At 41.3% G+C, this 18992-nt stretch overlaps 1 protein-coding gene across 4 annotated transcripts in view; it reads right to left on the reverse strand.

The window, feature by feature from the left end:
- Nucleotides 1–5335: 5335 nt before the first annotated feature.
- ebf2 (EBF transcription factor 2) overlaps nt 5336–18992 on the reverse strand; it is a 107454-nt gene continuing 93797 nt past the window's right edge. For 2 of the 4 annotated variants that reach the window (XM_057832241.1, XM_057832240.1), the window contains exons 8-16: nt 18145–18286; nt 15515–15645; nt 15274–15400; nt 13513–13601; nt 13316–13381; nt 9056–9230; nt 8781–8963; nt 6902–7072; nt 5336–6734 (exon numbers count right to left, since the gene is read on the reverse strand). In XM_057832241.1, coding sequence (XP_057688224.1) covers nt 6703–6734; nt 6902–7072; nt 8781–8963; nt 9056–9230; nt 13316–13381; nt 13513–13601; nt 15274–15400; nt 15515–15645; nt 18145–18286 — 1116 coding nt within the window. In that variant the 3' untranslated portion in view covers nt 5336–6702. Of the gene's footprint in view, nt 7073–8780; nt 8964–9055; nt 9231–13315; nt 13382–13512; nt 13602–15273; nt 15401–15514; nt 15646–18144; nt 18287–18992 lie in introns of all 4 variants that reach the window. The other 2 variants (XM_057832239.1, XM_057832238.1) reach the window with 1 other exon arrangement.

Raw genomic sequence — 18992 nt, forward strand, 5'->3', positions numbered from 1 at the left:
AGTACGCACCAGATAGTTTCTAGTGCCACCAGATATGATCTGGTGCGCACCAGATTTTTTTCTGGTGCGCAACATATAGTTTCTGGTGCCACCACATACTATTTGGTGCGCACCAGATATTTTCTGGGGTACACTAGAAAGTTTTTTTGGTGCCTGGTGCACATACTATCTGTTGCGCAACAGATTGTTTCAGGTGCACACCATATAGTTTCTAGTGCGCACCGGATAGTTTCTAGTGCCACCACATGCTATCTAGTGCCCACCAGATAGTTTGATAGTTTCTTGTGCGCACTACATACTATCTGGTGCGCAACCAGATTGTTTCTGGTGCGCAACATATAATTTCTAGTGCCACCACATAATATCTGGTGTGCCCCAGATATTTTCTGGGGCACACCAGATAGATTTTAGTGTGCACCACATACTATCTGGTGCGCATCAGATTGTTTCTGGTGTGCATCAGATTGTTTCTGGTGCGCATCAGATTGTTTCTGGTGCACAACATGGTTTCTAGTGCGCACCAGATAGTTTCTATTGCCACCACATACTATTTGGTGCGCACCAGAAACAATCTGATGCGCAACAGATAGTATGTGCACACACTGGGGCACACTAGAACGTTTTTTTTGGTGCCTGGTGCCACAACATACTATCTGTTGCGCACCAGATTGTTTATGGTGCACACCATATAGTGTCTAGTGCGCACAAGATAGTTTCTAGTGCCACCACATGCTATCTAGTGCCCACCAGATAGTTTGATAGTTTCTTGTGTGCACTACATACTATCTGGTGCGCAACCAGATTGTTTCTGGTGCGCAACATATAGTTTCTTTTGCCACCACATACTATCTGGTGGCCACCAGATAGTTTCTTGTGTGCACCTCATACTATTTGGTGTGCACCAGATAGTTTCTCGTGCGCACCAAATAGTCTCCAGTGCGAACCACATACAATCTGGGGCACACCAGATAGGTTTTTAGTGCATGGTGCGCACCAGAGAGTTTATAGTGTCAGCACATACTATCTGATGCCTACCAGATAGTTTCTTGTGTGCACCACATACTATTTGGTGTGCACCAGATTGTTCCTATTGTGCACCATATAGTTTCTAGTGCGCACCAGATAGTTTACAGTGTCACCTCATGCTATCTGGTGCCTACCAGATAGTTTCTTGTGTGCACCAGATTGTTCCTATTGCGCACCACATATTATCGCTGCGCACCACATTGTTTTTTGAGCGCACCAAATAGTTTCTAGTACACACCACATACTATCTGGTGCCCACCATATAGTTTGATAGTTTCTTGTGCGCACTGCATACTATCTGGTGCGCAACCAGATTGTTTCTCGTGCGAACCACATACTATCTGGTGCCCACATGATATTTTCTGGAGCACACTCGATAGGTGTTTAGTGCCTGGTGCGCACCAGAGAGTTTATAGTGTCAGCACATGCTATCTGGTGCCCACCAGATAGTTTCTTGTGCGCACCACATACTAAATGGTGCACACCAGATAGTTCTCGTGTGCACCAGATAGTTTCTAGTGCGCACCACATACTATCTGGTGTGCACCAGATGGCTTAAATTTATTTCTGTCGATGTCCCTTTAGGGGCTCCGTAAAAAACAATTTTATAAATGTCGTCGAACTTTGTTTTCACATCCTGAGAATGACATTTGTGTTGTGGTTAACTATCAATGACAAAATGAAAGGAAAATATATATATATAAATGAAAAATATGTCGTACCCATTATGTACTGACGCCTTTTATTGTGCTTTCATATACTGTACTGCATAGTGACTAACATGAGCTCTGCAGAAACATGTTGAATGAAGCTGATCATCTAATGTTATGCTATTGTATCAAATTTTCCATGTAGGATGATATAATTACAGTATTGTGTCAGTTCAAAAAAAGCATGCATTACACATGAAAAAAGGCTAACTAACATTTTTTCCCCTTTATACAAGGACAATAACCTTCTTTTATGGTCTCACTCATAATGCATCCGCAACTGTAATCCTAGTTAGGCAAGTAGCTCTTATTCCAAGTTCTTGAAGAAAGCCAAATGTAACGTTCAAATCGACATTTTGAAACAGAATCACTTTCATAAAACATGTTTATATTATTCGCTAAACTAGCTATAATAAGTTAAATTGCTTGTACTTAAATAAATCAATATATGAATTCCTTTAGTAATAACCCTTGAGACAATTCTCACGTGTAAAATCTTTGAGCTCAGAACAAAAAAATAAAGGGTCTAATTTTTTTTTTTCTGGAATGTAAATTGTCATCAAAAAAGTCTACTACAAAAAACATGTCGCTAACTCACAGACAGTGTACACACATGCTGTTTAAAGTGTCCATACACAGACAAATAGCACCCTGCTTGTCAGAGCTGTCCATTATTCAAAATTGTTCAGTGCTCATGTATACATCTCTGGCATAGGTTCGGGGCAGGTGATGGAAGTACAACCCCTGGCAAAAAGTATGGAAACACCAGTCTCGGACGAGCACTCGCTCAGACATTTTATTATGTAGAACAAACGCGGATAAAAAGCTTGAAAAAAATAATGAATTCGTTCAAAAGTGCAACTCTTTAGCATTCAGAAACACTAAAAGAAATGAATAAAAAACATGGTGGCGGTCAGTAAATGTTACTTTTATAGAGCAAGTGCAGGGAAATAAATATAGAATCACTCCATTCTGAAGAAAAATATATGGAATCATGAGAAACAAATTTGTCAAGAATCTACATTGGACAAGGTGATGATGCTGGAACGTTTGTTTGGTGCTGTTCCAGTGAGATTTACAAAGATGACTGCCTGAAGAAAACATCAAAATTCCTTCAGTCCTTGCTGATATGGGATATGGGATGGTGTTTTAGCTCCGTGGCATGATGCATTGTCATCTTGGAAAATGACATATTTTCAATTGTCATTGGATAAGATAGCTGTCTAAAATTTCAATGTAAACTGGTGCATTTATTGAAGATTTAACCACAGCCGTCTCCCCAGTGCCTCTGCCTGACCTGCAGCCCCATATCATCAAGGACTGAGGGAATTTTGATGTTTTCTTCAGGCAGTCCTCTTTGTAAATCTCACTGGAACGGCACCAAGCAAACGTTCCAGCATCATTCTTGGGGATGGTGTGGCTCAGTGTTAGTGTAGTCGTTCCACAACCCAGAGGTTGTGTGTTCGGTTCTCCCCCCTGATGAACTCGTCTAAGTATCCTTGAGCAAGATACTGAACCCCACGTTGCTCCTGGTGCTGTGTCACCAGTAGGTAGATGAGGAGACAGTGTAAAGCGCTTTGAGAGCCTTAAAAAAGGTAGAAAGGCTCTATACAAGTTATTGGACATATCAAGGACTGATGGAATTTTGATGTTTTCTTCAGGCAGTTATCTTTGTGAATCTCACCGGAACAGCATCAAACAAATGTTCCAGCATCATCACCTTGTCAAGAATCTACATTGGACAAGGCAACCAAACAAAGGTTCCAGCATCATCACCTTGTCAAGAGTCAAGAATCTACATTGGACAAGATGTTGGAACGTTTGTTTGGTGCAGTTCCAGTGAGATTTACAAAGATACTGCCAGAAGAAAACATCAAAATTCCCTCAGTCCTTGATGATATGGGATGCTGTTTTAGCTCTGTGGCATCATGCATTGTCATCTTGGAAAACGACAAACATATTTTCAATTGAAGGGATAAGAAAGCTGTCTAAAAATTCAATGATAACTTGTGCATTTATTGAAGATTTAACCAAAGCCATCTCCCCAGTGCCTTTGCTTGACATGCAGCCCCATATCATCAAGGACTGAGGGAATTTTGATGTTTTCTTCAGGCAGTCTTCTTTGCAAATCTCACTGGAACAGCACCAAATAAACGCTCCAGCATCATCACCTTGTCAAGAGTAAAAAATCTACATTGGACATATCATCAAGGACTAAGGGAGTTTGGATGTTTTCTTCAGGCAGTCATCTTTGTAAATCTCACTGGAACAGCACCAAACAGACGTTCCAGCATCATCACCTTGTCGAGAGTCAAGAATCTACATTGGACTACACTGAATCTACATGGGGTTGAGATCTGGGCTATTTGCAGGCCATGGCATTGACTGGAAGATTCTTTCTCCAAGGAATGCTTTAACAGCATCATCACCTTGTCAAGAGTCAAGAATCTGCATTGGACAATGTGATGATGCTGGAACGTTTGTTTGGTGCTGTTCCAATGAGATTTACAAAGATACTTTCTGAAGAAAACATCAAATTCCCTCAGTCCTTGATGATATGGGATGCTGTTTTAGCTCTGTGGCATCATGCATTGTCATCTTGGATAATGACAAACATATTTTCAATTGAAGGGATAAGAAAGCTGTCTAAAATGTCAATGTAAACCTGTGCATTTATTGAACATTTAACCACATCCATCTCCCCAGTGCCTTTGCCTGACATGCAGCCCCATATCATCAAGGACTGAGGGAATTTTAATGTTTTCTTCAGGTAGTCATCTTTGTAAATCTCACTGGAACAGCACCAAACAAAAGTCCCAGCATCATCACCTTGTCCAATGCAGATTCTTGACTCTTGACAAGGTGATAATGCTGTTAAAGCATTGCTTGGAGAAAGACTCTTCCAGTCAATGTCATGGCCTGTAAATAGCCCAGGTCTCAACCCTATTGAAAACCTGTGGTGGAAATTGAAAAAAATTGTCCACAGCAAGGCTCCGACCTGCAAGGATGATCTGGCATCTGCAATCAAAGAGAGTTGGCACCAAATTGTCGAAGAATACTGTTTGTCACTCATCAGGCTGCCATAAAAGCCTGAGGTCGTGCTACTAAATACTAGAGATGTGCTTTGATTGTTATTTCTGTTTAATAATTTTAGACAGCTTTCTTATCCCTTCAATTGAAAACATGCTTGTCATTTTCCAAGATGACAATGCATCATGCCACAGAGCTAAAACTGTCTGGCAACTGCAATCAAAGAGAGTTGGCACCAAATTGATGAAGAATACTCATCAAGTCCATGCCTCAGAGACTGCAAGCTGTCATAAAAGGCAGAGGTGGTGCTACTAATTACTAGAGATGCGTTTTGATTGTTATTTCTTTGTTTGTTTCTCATGATTCCATTTTTTTCCCTCAGAATGGAGTGATTCCATATATATTTTCCTGCACTTGCTCTAAAAAGTAATATTTACTGACCACCACAATGTTTTGTAATTCATTTCTTTTAGTATTTCTTCAGGCAGTCATCTTTGTAAATCTCACTGGAACGGCACCAAACAAATGTTCCAGCATCATCACCTTGTCCAATGTAGATTCTTGACTCTTGACACGGTGATGATGCTAGAACGTTTGTTTGGTTACCTTGTAGATTCTTGACTCTTGACACGGTGATGGTGCTGGAACGTTTGTTTGGTGCTGTTCCAGTGAGATTTACAAAGATAACTGCCTGAAGAAAACATCAGATTCTTGACTCATCACTGAAAATAACCTTCATCCAGTTATTCATAGTCCATGATTGCCTCCCCTTAGCCCATTGCAGCCTTGTTCTTTTCTGTTTAAGTGTCAATGATGGTTTCCTTTTAGCTTTCCTGTATGAAAATCCCATTTCCTTTAGGCGATTTTGCACAGTTCTGTCACATACCTTGCTTCCAGCTTCCTCCCATTGCTTCTTCATTTGTGTTGTTGTACATCTTCTGTTTTCAAGACATACTAGTATGGCCTTTAGTTGTTTGTCATGATGTGTGAATGTCTACCAGTACGCTTAACTTCAACAACCTTGCCATGTACTTGGTCCAGATTTTTGATATAGCTGACTGTAAACAGCCCACATCTTTGGCATCAATTTTTCAAGAAGTTTGATATCCTCTCCTTATTCTCAAGAGACATCTCTCTTGTTGGAGCCATGATTTTTCTGAATCCACGTGGTCCAGCAGCCGTCCGAGGTGTGATAACTGCACTGTTTTTAACTGCTGACTAACGAGCAGATCTAATCTGAGGCAGGGGCCCAATTAAGGAAAGGAAATTGACTGGGCGTGTCTGTATTTTCTACTCAAAATGGAGTGATTCCATATTTTTTTCCTCAGAATGGAGTGATTCCATATATAAATTCCATGAACTATAAAATTAACATTTACTGACCACCAGAATGTTTTTTATTCATTTCTTTTAGTGTTTCTGAATTTCAAGGAGTCGCACTTTTGAACTAATTCATTATTTTCTCAAGCTTTTTATCAGAGTTTTTTCTACATAATATAATGTCTGAATTAGTGCTAGTCTGAGACTGGTAAATCCATACTTTTTGCTAGGGGTTGTATTAAGAATATAGCATGTGATAGTACGCAAGTACAAAACATAGAGCTTTTGAAGCTTGTGGCGGAATTGGGACCATACAGTTTGTTTTTCTTGATGTCACGTCACAGTGTGGTATGGCCCAGTCTGGTTAGCAAAGAAACATTTCCTGCCTGTAGTAGGGCTGAGGTAATCTCCTCTACCTCTTGAACAGATGTCTCGTCTTTGGATAGTTTGTAACGTTTGCCCGTTCATCCACCCGGGTTAGAAAGGACTAAGAAATGGCTGGATGGGCTCAGGTAGCAAAGTAAGTCACGGCTGCTATGGAACACATTTTCCATTGGCCCTGCCCTCTTAGTGCCAAAAGAGGGGCTAAGTGAAGCAGTGGTCTGGGGTAGATTTGCTACATCGGAGGGACAACCAGGCCCGTCATCGCTGGAGAGAAAGAAATACGCAAAATCTATGATTCTAATTTTGCATTCATGTACTGCACATCCAGCAACTTTCTGGATCAGTCAAAAGCTTGTGGTGGTTAGAGGAAGAGGGTTAGACTGCATTCGTAAGTTCGGAGAGCGGGGTCAGATAGTGAGTGGGATGGCTACCTCTGAAGCTGTTCGCCGCTGAGGCGGGGCAGGCTGGGGAAGGGGAGCCCTGCGGCCTGAGCACGGGAGCAAACGCGCTCTTCTGTTTAGCGGCGGACGGGAAAGAGGAGAAAGGCAACAGAGATGACGACGAGCTGGAGCTTCCGGGTATAGTTGGGCTGGACGGCATTACTGTAGAGGAGAGTATGACGTCAGTATGAGGTTTGGACATCTTAAAGAGAACCTCGGACATAAAGACTTGGAGGCTTTAATAAGCCACAATTGATCTATTGTACTAAAATTTTATTTAAAACACTTACTATATTATTGCCATTCATTTAAAAATTTATAGTATTTAGTACATGTTTTGACCTACGGCGGGCGCCATGGTTTACCCGCGCAATGCACGCTGGGCGTGATGACGCGGTTGGGCTGGACTGGGAGAATAGCTGAGCTAGCTAGCAAGCAAAGCTAGTATGCCGACAGGCATGATTTTGGTCAGATTGTTTGATAAAGAGCTGTGGGATACATTCCCGACATCGTACCTGCATCCTATTCTAGCTCATCAGCAGTGTCTTTAAACCGATCCTAGGCGGCTTGCCGAGATATTGACTGGCTGCCATCTGACAGTTTGTATATCCCTTCGTTGCTAGTTGTATCATTGCCGTGTTTTTTTTCGTTTGTCTGCCTCTCACCGCGTTTTTCCTCTGGGTTTTTTTTTTTTTTTTTAACCGATCCCGACCTACTGTCACGGACCCTTTTTTTGCATCTCCCTTTTTGCTATCGCGCATTTTTTGGTGTGTTTAATAAACCCTTTTACACCGAACCCAATGATTGAACCCAGGTTAAAACAACATATTTGGTACATGATCCGACCTAAGAAGGGCGCAATGTTTTACACGCACAATCCACGCTGGGGGTGATGATGCATTTGGGAGAGAATAGCTGTGCTAGCTGGAAAGCGAAGCTAGTATGGCGACTAGCATGATTTTGTCACATTCTGCTACTGGCCAGATTGTTTTGTTACAGAGCTGTGGGATGAGTTCACAACGTCGTACCTGCATCCAATGCCAGCTCATCAGCAGTGTCTTTAAACCGATCCATACCTGTATCCAATTCCTGCTCATTAGCAGTATCGTTAAACCGATCCTAGGCGGCTTGCCGAGATATTGACTTGCTGCCATTTGACAGTTTGTGTATCATTGCCAGTTGCATCATTGCCTTTTTTTCTCGTTTGTCTGCCTCTCACCGCGTTTTTCCAAGGTTTTTTTTTTTTTTTTTTTTTTTTTTTTTTTTTTTAATCGATCCCGACCTACTGTCACGGACCCTTTTTCGTGTGTGTGTTCAATAAACCCTTTCACGCAATCCTTAGGTTATTGTTGTCTGCTTGCTGTCTGAAGCGGATTTTTATAATTCCGTGGTCAAGCCAGCGGTGTTTTCTTTTCAGTTGCGTTTTCTACTCTAATATCACGCGGAAGTATAGTTTTGTTTTTTTTGTCTATGCACTCGCCCGTCGCACGGGAAACGCGAGTTCGAATCCCGCTGGGGACCTTCATTACATTGCTTTTGCTGCTTGTTTTGTGAAATATCGACAGTGCTTTTCTGCTCGTGTTCAAATTGGAAGGGGAGAACCGCCGAGATGTTTATGTAGCTAACGAGTGACACTGTGGAAGTAAAACAGCGCCACCCAGTGACGTCACCGCCCAGAGCGTATTGCGTCGTCAAAAACAATGGCGACCTACTTGTTAAACTAATTTTTCAAATTTTTTGAAAACTAAAACATTAAGAGGGGTTTGAATATCAAATTAATATAACTCATACAAACATTTATCTTTTAAGAATTGCAAGTGTTTCTGTCTGTGGTTCCCTTTAACGCCATGTTCAACAAAAAAGGTCTTACTGTAAGGGGATCCCGTGGGAGAAGCGCTGCTGAAGCCAGGTGACCCAGGAACTCCTAGACTGGTCATAGGAACAGTTCCATAGCCTCCAGTCATTCCTCCGCCGCCTCCGTAGCTTGACTGTTGAGGTGTGGAAGCTGACGGGTAACCTCTTGGTGATAAGCTGCTGGAGTTGCGAATATAACCTGAAGGCAATATTTTAAAAAAAGGCTTGGGTCACACAGTAAATGAATCTTTTGCATAGAAGCTCAAATTAGAAGCCGTTCCGCTCACTCACCTTGGCCGCTCTGTCCTGGCTCGCCGATGCTAACGCCTAATTGGGGAGGGTAGGAACCTAAACCCATGACACTGCCGTGGGCTGGTGAGCTGGGAAGTGCTTGCAGCTGACTGTGAGGACGGGGAACACTGTAGAGGGCTTCCGCAATGTCGGCGGCTCTTTTTAGTAACATGTCCTACAGAACATATAAGAGACAAGAAACAATAGCCAGGTTTACATGGAGCCAAATATTCCAATTACAATCCAAATATGGCCAAACAAGACCACCTCAGTCGGAATAAACAAGCCAAATTGACATGAAATTTCCGTCCAGTTCACAGGTGTAGAATATTCCTTTCCCAAACCGATTAAAAGTAAAATCCTGTCATGTATACGTTGATAAGTTGTTACGCTGTTTCCTATCTAGGGTACACTACCTGTCCAGTTTTAGGATCGACACTCAGCCTTTTCAGTGATGCGTCCGGTGTCAAGCACAACTCATCAGCCCAGGGGTCTGCAAGTCTGGTCATCGAGAGCCGCTATCCAGCTTGTTTTCCATGTCTCCGTCCTTTAACACACCTGAATCAAATAATCAGGATCGCGATCAGGCTCGTGCAGAGCTCGCTGATCATTTGATTCAGGTGTGTTAAAGTGATCCTCTAACTTAAATACATGTAGGCTCTAATAAACCACAATTGTTCTCTTGTACTAAAATATGTTGTTAGAAACACATAAAATGTTAAATCAATGCCAATATTTTATAATATTTAGTCCATATTTTGACCGTTAGTTGGCGCCATGATTTGAGGGCTCGCAGTGATGACGTCTTTGGTATCTTTCGTGTTCAACAATTGCTTATTGCTGCCTAAACTCGCGAAGTAAAATGCCACGATGTGCTGCTTTTGGATGCAATTTCCAGTCAAATGGAAACAAGGGGAGTGAAGTGAGTGGTGAAGGTGGAATTATTATTTTTACTGAATAAATGTGCATAAGTGGAAGCTTCTCCCCCTTTTTGGTCCCTGTATGCACGCATCCTACCCACCACGCGTTACAACTAGCGCCCGAGCATTTTTCCTGGATCCTCAGTCAAGTAAGGGATCCGTCTATTTTCTGGATCCGACGGTCCCCCCGCGTCTGCAATATTGGTTTCGGATCCGTCCATTTTTTTGATTCGTCGGTCCCACAGCGGCTTTTCGGATCAGTGTATTTTGTGGAATCGACGGCCTAATCGCGGCTGCGACATTGCCATGGTATCAGTCTAATTCCTGGATCTTCGAGTGGGTAAAAAACGCAGATTTGGATTACTATTGCTATCTTTTTTGTTGACTATTCTTCGTGGGAGTTTTCCCCAAATCATACTAAATAATTAAAGCACTATGGCACACTACAGTGACGACTGTGACTCTGACGTGGACCTTACAACAATGTTGGGAGTTCGTCAGGGAACGCGTGTTTGCGCACTGCTGAGCTCCCGAGTGAAGAGTGGTCAAGGTGGAAATATTATTTTTTGTGAATAAATGTGCATAAGTGGAAGCTTCTCCCCTTTTTTGGTACTTTTATACACGTATCCTAGCTACCACGCGTTACAATGTACAAGACATGGATTACACAAGGTGTGTTCTTTGGCCGGGACTGTATGTAAAGCACACGACAGCTCTGGATGCTAACAATCTCTATAATCATATTGGGAAACGTTTGAAAACGCAATATGCTTACCTTGAATATCTGCTAATAAAACCGGACAGCATACACTCTCGCTCCCAACAGGACTCTCTCGCATCACCAGTTTTGCCCAACTTTTGTCTTATCAGGTATTTGCTGCACGCTTTTTTTCCTGAAGCTCGTCTTGTGAACGACCGACAGTGCTGTCCTGCTCTTCACTTTTCAGATCTGGTTCAAATAGGAAGAGTAGAACTCACGATATGTTGGGAAAGCTAACGAGTGACACGCTGGAATTTCCGCAACGGGACCAGTTACGTCACGCACTGCGACGTAACAAGAATGGCGACCAAACTTTATTAAAACAAAAACATTAAGAGGGGTTTTAATATCAAATTATTATAACTCATACTAACATGTATCTTTTAAGAATTACTTGTCTTAAAAACAGGATCCCTTTAAAGGAGGCAGACATGGAAAACAAGCTGGATAGCGGCTCTTGAGGACCGGATTTGCAGACCCCTGCATTACATTTTAAAGAGAATGGGCCGTGGTTCAGTTTATGTGATGCAACTTAGCACCACGGTTGTCACAACTGGACTGTGAGTGGCTAAGAGTGGCTTCACTTAGAAACGTCCTATATCATTGGTTCAATAAAATGTAAACAAAGCTTCACGTGTGGCTATCTGAAGATATTATTTCCTCGCCGAGATTTTACAATAGTGCTAGCGAATGTTCCAAAAAGCCAGGAAGTTGTTACGCTGTGTCCTATCTAGGCTGAACACCTGTCCGGTTTTAGGACAGACACTCCGTCTTTTCAGTGATCGCCGTCCGGCACAACGCTGGGTGGTTTAAATACGCTACGTGACCAATGTGGTCAACAGATCAACAATCTGCTCTAAAGCTACCACAAGAAAACTCTGCTTATGCTTAAAAGGATGAGAGGGAAACACATGCGAAAAGTATTTTGAGGCAATGAAAAGGTAATAAAAGACTCAATAAAAACACAAATAGTAAGTACTCGCCACTTTTCACCAATGTGCGCATGTGTAGTGGTCTTGCCGCGCAGGAAGGGATTGCAGAACACCGGTAGTGTTTGTCTAGTGACGGTGACAGCTGCATGCAGGTAGCGTTCAAGACCACATTGTTTGGTAACATGGTCCTTGTGGTGTTAATTAGTGTTATTTTTTTCGACATTGATAGTATTTTTATTGTTTATCGATCTATTAGCTGCAATAAGTAACAAGTCCTCAGATGACAACCAACAAAACTGTTACAGTCCGCGAATGCGGAAGCAAGCAGACAACAATAACACAGGGTTTGCGTACAAGGGTTGATTGAACACACAAAAAACACAGGATCGTAAAAAGGGGGATTAAAAAAAGGGTCCGTGATATTAGCTCGGGTTCAATAACAAGCAAAAAAGAATACCCGAAGAAAATGCACAGTGAGAGGCAGACGAACGAAAAAAACCAAGCCATGGATTCAACTCGCAACGAAGGGGTCAAGAATACAAACTGTCAAATGGCAGCAAGTCAATATCTCGGCAAGCTGCCTAGGATCGGTTTAACGATACTGCTAATGAGCAGGTATTGGATACATGTATGACGTTGGGGAACTCAGTCCACACCTCTGTAACAAAAAAATCTGAACACCAGCAGAATGTGACAAAATCATGCCAGTCGTCATACTAGCTTCACTTGCTAGCTAGCATAGCTATTCTCCTAGTCCAGCCCAACCGCGTCATCACCCCCAGTGTGCATTGCGCACGTAAAGTATGGCGCCCTTCGTAGGTCAAAACATGTTCTAAATATTAAAGATTTTTAAATCATTGGCAATAATGTTTCTAATATCATATTATAGCAAAAGAGAACAATTGTGGCTTATTAGAGCTTACAAGTTTAAGACCGTAGTTTCCTTTAATATAGCGCAAAAACAAATTGGCGATTTTTTTCTAACAAAAACGGCAACATTTTCACATTCAGTTCGAGGTCAAAAATGAAGATGATTATGAGAGTTTACAATAGTGCCTTGCAAGAAAAAGTTAGCTGCAGAGTTAGACCGTGGAGAACTTGAAATAGCTTGCATTATAGCCATATTATTGTTTGTTGTTGCTGTTGAGCTGCCGCTGCGCAGTGCGCGGTTGGATATTAGTTTGTGATTTGAGTGTTGTGAAAAGTGGGTGTTAAACCGAGGCTTGTTGGACCTTTTAGTTTTCAAATGTGTTTGTGTGTCATAGCACCGTCTAGCTGCAGGGATTTGCCGTATAATACACGGGCGCTTTTATTTCCACTACAAAAACTCCAACACACACCCTAGGTGAAATAGAACGCTGTCTTTGTAGTAGCCTAGTAGTAGTATGTAAAGTATCCTGCATGCGTGTGTACTGCCATTGTGCACACCTTGTATGTATTTGGAACGAAAGGGCTGTTTTTGGATGGGGAAACAATAAGATTTCAGCACCCCCTGCAATGAGTGACTTCCAGCGCCCCTGGAATTCTCTCACAAGCCAATATAGCATTAGCTGAAATGCATGGCGTATATGCAAGTTAACATTTGCAATTTAGCCCAGTGTGTAAAAGATAATTTTCCAATGAACTGGTAATGGGCCCCAAATTTTACCTGATTACTGTGTGGATTCCCGTATAGAGCCTCTACGAGATCTGCTGCTCTTTTCAGTAGAATTTCCTGCAAAACAAAAATGCGATTATTGCTTCAGATTTTGTCCAATGATATAGTTTAAAGGTGCATGAAATATATTGTTTGGTTTGCAATTACTGTAGATTATAACTATAGATCTGAATATGTCAACATCTCACCTTAGCCATTTTTTCTGGGTCGCCAGGATGCCGCGGAATGACTTTCTGAAGCCGTTGGAAACCGTAATCTATTGTCGGCTCGTTCAAAGCTAAAATTCAAAGGCAGAGGGTACCATAAAGATCTAGCACATGTTCCAGTTGGTTAGAGGTGCAACAATTAATGGATTAATCGACAACTAATCGATTAGCAAATTCATCGACAACTATTTTGATTACCAATTAATCGTTCACCTTAGACTTGTCTAAACTCTTGAAATTATAACATACAGTATGTATATATATATATATATATATACTGTATATATATGTGTATATATATATACAGTATATCTTCTCAACTGTAAATATTATCAGATTTCCTTATTATACTTTAGTTAAGTCAAAAAAATATGCTTTTACTTTGGAAAACAATTCACATTTTGCCAATTTTCAGACATCTTACTATCTAAACTAGCTTCTTCATGTGGCTGCAACAAGTAATCAATTAAAATTGATTAATAAATGAGCTGCCAACGGATTTGATTATTAATTTTTGCCGGCAGCTATGAGCAGTCCCGTTTGGGTCCTTGTTTGTTTGTAATGTGAGAGTTTAGGGTGATTAGAGCAAGGGAGAGAGAGAGTTCACTACTACACTCAGGTTGGGTGGCTGAATCAACAATATTACCAAATGTCGAGAGCTGGTTCAGAGGTGAATAAATGAAGCTGATGGCATCCTTTGTATTCTTTGTTGATGAGACTTTACTACTTATCACGGAAGGCTAAGCAAGTTAGCAATTTTGCTAATCAGTGTCCTTACCGTCCGTTTGTATTGTGTTTTGGAGAAGTATATGAGCGCTTGAGTTATTGTTAAATAGTAAAGTTGACAGTAAATTTTGTTTTTATAAAGAAACCACACACATAAACCCATTCATATTCCAGCTTAGTCCCAACACAAACTCCTACTCAAACTGTAAATTGTCATACAAGAGAGTGTGCTTTGAAATGGGATTTTGTTTTCATTGTTACTTACAACATGCCTCAAGTTAAACTGTGAAGGTTATTGAAAAAAAGTGAAATTTATCAGATTAATCAACTATACAAATAATCGTTAGTTGCAGCCCTACAGTTGGTACTACAATTTAGGGCTGCAGCTAACAATTAAGTAATCGAATAATCTTTCAATTAGTTTGAATAATTGAGTTTTTTTCAAACTATGCAGAATAAGCAATAAATGCATTCAAAAATGAATTATAACACCTGAGCTTAACCTAAAATAATATTTAAAAAAATAATAAATGAGTATCAAAGTACAACAAAAGAACAATTGGCTAACTTGCATAGCAAAAGTCCATTAGCTTAAATGCAATAAAACGCTAACTTGTTTTTTTACAATGCTCTCAACAAATCTTTCAAACACATATTCCCACAAAAAACTGCTAAATTGCCTTAAACTAAATTACAAATGCATAAACAGACTGCTCAAACAAAAACACATCTTATGTTGGTCCTAACAGGGAGCCGCTGGTTTCAGCCATGTTAGATGAAGTTATGTCATATTCACTATTGACAATAGAGGGCAGTGTATCCACCCAAATCAATAAAACTAAATCCAAACACTTTCAAAACAAGCCATTACAACGCCACTCTAATGAAACAAATCCTCGAAGCAGCAAAATTCAATTCGAAGGTTTTTTTTCTCATCCAATTACTTGAGTTTAATCGATTATTTGTTGCAGCACTACAACAATTTGTCTGTTTGTCTATCTATCCATTTAAGATCACCTGTGTAGATGAAGCGTCCAGGGGCTCCTTTGCAGAATTGTTTGGATTTATAGGATAATGTGACCTCCACCACCCCTGGAATGTGACGAGGCGGAGTCTGGACACGAATAGCGTGTGGTGTTATTAGCTGTGGGAAAAATCGCACATTTATGTCAAAGAAAATTAAAATATGAGTATAAGAAAGGAGGCATATGTGTGAAATGTTAGCCTCGGGTATGAAATGAGAAAATTTAATTCTTACCTCACTCCAAACTAACATGCTTCCAAACACCACCTGCAGTCCGTCAAAAAAGTTCTCCCCAATGACAATGACCATAGCACCACCTGTAGTCCAGCCCTCACTGGGACTGATGGCTTTGATACAAGGGGTGGCTGAAAAGGCAGACAAAATGGGAATTAATGAGAGGGTTTTGCTCACTCTGTTTAAATTTTAAATTTCCAGTGAAATAGCAGTAGAGGTAAAATGTTCCCGCAAAAATTTTAATCTCCAAAAAGTGTATTACAGTGCTTTAAAGTACTGTTTTCAAATATACAATGGGGCAAATAAGTATTTAGTCAACCACCAATTGTGCAAGTTCTCCTACTTGAAAAGATTAGAGAGGCCTGTAATTGTCAACATGGGGAAAACTCAACGATGAGAAATAGAATGTGGGAAAAAGAAAACAGAAAATCACATTGTTTGATTTTTAAAGAATTTATTTCCAAATTAGAGTGGAAAATAAGTGTTTGGTCACCTACAAACATGCAAGAATTCTGGCTGTCAAAGAGGTCTAACTTCTTCTAACGAGGTCTGACGAGGCTCCATTCGTTACCTATATTAATGGCTGTTTTAACTCATTATCAGTATAAAAGACACCTGTCAACAATGTCAGTCAGTCACACTCCTTTTAACTCACTATCGGTATAAAAGACACCTGTCCACAACCTCTGTCAGTCACACTCCAAACTCCACTATGGTCAAGACCAAAGAGCTGTTGAAGGACACCAGAGACACAATTGTAGACTTGCACCAGGCTGGGAAGACTGAATCTGCAATAGGTAAAACGCTTGGTGTAAAGAAATCAACTGTGGTAGCAATTATTAGAAGATGGAAGACATACAAGACCACTGATAACCTCCGTCTATCTGGGGCTCCATGCAAGATCTCACCCCGTGGTGTCAAAATGATATCAAGAACGGTGAGCAAAAATCCCAGAACCACACGGGGGGACCTAGTGGATGACCTACAGAGAGCTGGGACCACAGTAACAAAGGCTACTATCAGTAACACAATGCGCCGCCAGGCACTCAAATCATGCACTGCCAGACGTGTCCCCCTGCTGAAGCCAGTACATGTCCAGGCCCGTCTGCGGTTCGCTAGAGAGCATTTGGATGATCCAGAAGAGGACTGGGAGAATGTTTTATGGTTAGATGAAACCAAAATAGAACTTTTTGGTAGAAACACAGGTTGTCGTATTCGGAGGAGAAAGAGTACTGAATTGCAGACGAAGAACACCATACCCACTGTGAAGCATGGGGGTGGAAACCTCATGCTTTGGGGCTTTTTTCTGCAAAGGGACCAGGACGACTGATCTGTGTAAAGGAAAGAATGAATGGGGCCATGTACCAAGAGATTTTGAGTGAAAATCTCCTTCCATCAGCAAGGGCATTGAAGATGAGACGTGGCTGGGTCTTTCAGCATGACAATGATCCCAAAAACACAGCCAGGGAAACAAAGGAGTGGCTTCGTAAGAAGCATTTCAAGGTCCTGGAGTGGCCTAGCCAGTCTCCAGATCTCAACCCCATAGAAAATCTGTGGAGGGAGCTTCAACTGGGACCGTGTGCTTTGGTCAGATGAGACCAAGATTGAGCTTTTTGACAACAAACACTCTAAGTGGGTCTGGCGTGCCACGAAAGATGCGCATGCTGAAAAGCACCTCATACCCACTGTGAAGTATGGGGGTGGGTCAGTGATGCTGTGGGGCTGTTTCGCTTCCAAAGGCCCTGGGAACCTTGTTAGGGTGCATGGCATCATGAATGCTTTGAAATACCAGGACATTTTAAATCAAAATCTGTTGCCCTCTGCCCGAAAGCTGAAGATGGGTCGTCACTGGGTCGTTCAGCAAGACAATGACCTTAAACATATGGCCAAATTTACACAGAAATGGTTCACCAGACACAAAATCAAGCTCCTCCCATGGCCATCTCAGTCCCCAGACCTTGTTTTGTTGGCAAAAGGGAATTGTACAAAGTATTAACACCAGGGGTGCTAATAATTGTGACACACATGATTTGATGTCAAATTTTTCTTTTTATGTGGGATTTTTTTCCCCACTGAATGAAGGCACTTGTATTGAAGGTTGGATTTTTCTCTTTTTTTCCATTAAGGTCCCATATTATTTGAATTAAATATATATATATATTAGAAGCTAAAAACCACATCTTTTTCAGGGGTGCCAATAATTATGGAGGGCACTGTATATGTTGGAAAAGTTTTTTTTTTTTTAACAATATAACATGCTCACCACCTGACACCTTGCTTGCTAACGGGTCACATTGAATAAGGTGCCATTTGTGAAAAGGGGGCATTGAACCGAGGCTTATTGGACCTCTTAGTAATCAAATGTGTTTTGTGTCATGGCGCTGTCTAGCTGCGGGGAATTGCATTGTCATACACTGGCGCTTTTATTTTCAATACAAAACTTCAACACACACTGTAGGTGAAATGGAACGCTGTCTTTGTAGTAGCCTAGTAGTAGTAGTACGTAAACTCTCCAGCATGCGAGTGTACTGCAATTGTGCATGCATTAATATGGAGAAAATGACAAATTTTGAGTTTTTCTAGACATGACATGATTGCAGAAGTGGATAGGTTGCACGGTATTTTCTTACCATACTCCATGGTATTCTCCACGGACTCGCCGGGCTCCAGTCTGCGAGCTCTCCGACCGTGTTTAGAGTTGTTGTGGACGAACATGTTGTCAGACACCGCGAGGACGTGGCCGTCCACGCTCACAGTGCTGGACAGGACCACCTGACACAGAGGAAATGATCCATGAGCGTTTGTGCATGACTTGGAGAGCATGCTGGGAGTTTCAAGCTTTGGTTTCAAGGAGCAAAACACCTCCTGTGAAACAATTCGACTTCCCAGTCTACAATGTGACATCAGTGGGAACTTCATAATATATCTGCATTCATGCAGCCCTTTACTCATATTTTGGGGCCTCCATATGGCTTCACCTAACTTTGTGATTCATATAGCATGCAGTCAGCTCATCCTCACTGCGTGATCCTTCAATGACACCAAACATATGGAGGAGATCTCCAGCTTTTGCTGGCTGTTAAATCAGGGCATGATATATTGCGGTGGTGATTTGGTCTGGACACCACCATGTGTGGGGCCTATCATGCATCTGCTAAGCAAGGATGACATGGACATGACCAATGAGAGGATAGTTGCACATCTATTTGATACTATTTCTGAAAGTGATCACTAGTTTTGGGACGTGTTTATTAAATAACTAAGGCAAGTTTAAGTGGTTTAGGTATGGGTGTATGTCATCAACTAAAATACACATACAGTGTATCAAAAAAAGAGTACACCTCTAGAATTTCTGCAGATATTTAAGGATATCTTTTCATGGGTCAACACTGACAAAATGACACTTTGACACAATGAAAAGTTCATTTATTTTCCCCTCAAAATATAGCCATTAATATCGAAACCCCTGGCAACAAAA

The sequence above is a fragment of the Corythoichthys intestinalis genome, chromosome 3 (genome assembly GCF_030265065.1).
Source record: "Corythoichthys intestinalis isolate RoL2023-P3 chromosome 3, ASM3026506v1, whole genome shotgun sequence".
Lineage (NCBI taxonomy): Eukaryota > Metazoa > Chordata > Actinopteri > Syngnathiformes > Syngnathidae > Corythoichthys > Corythoichthys intestinalis.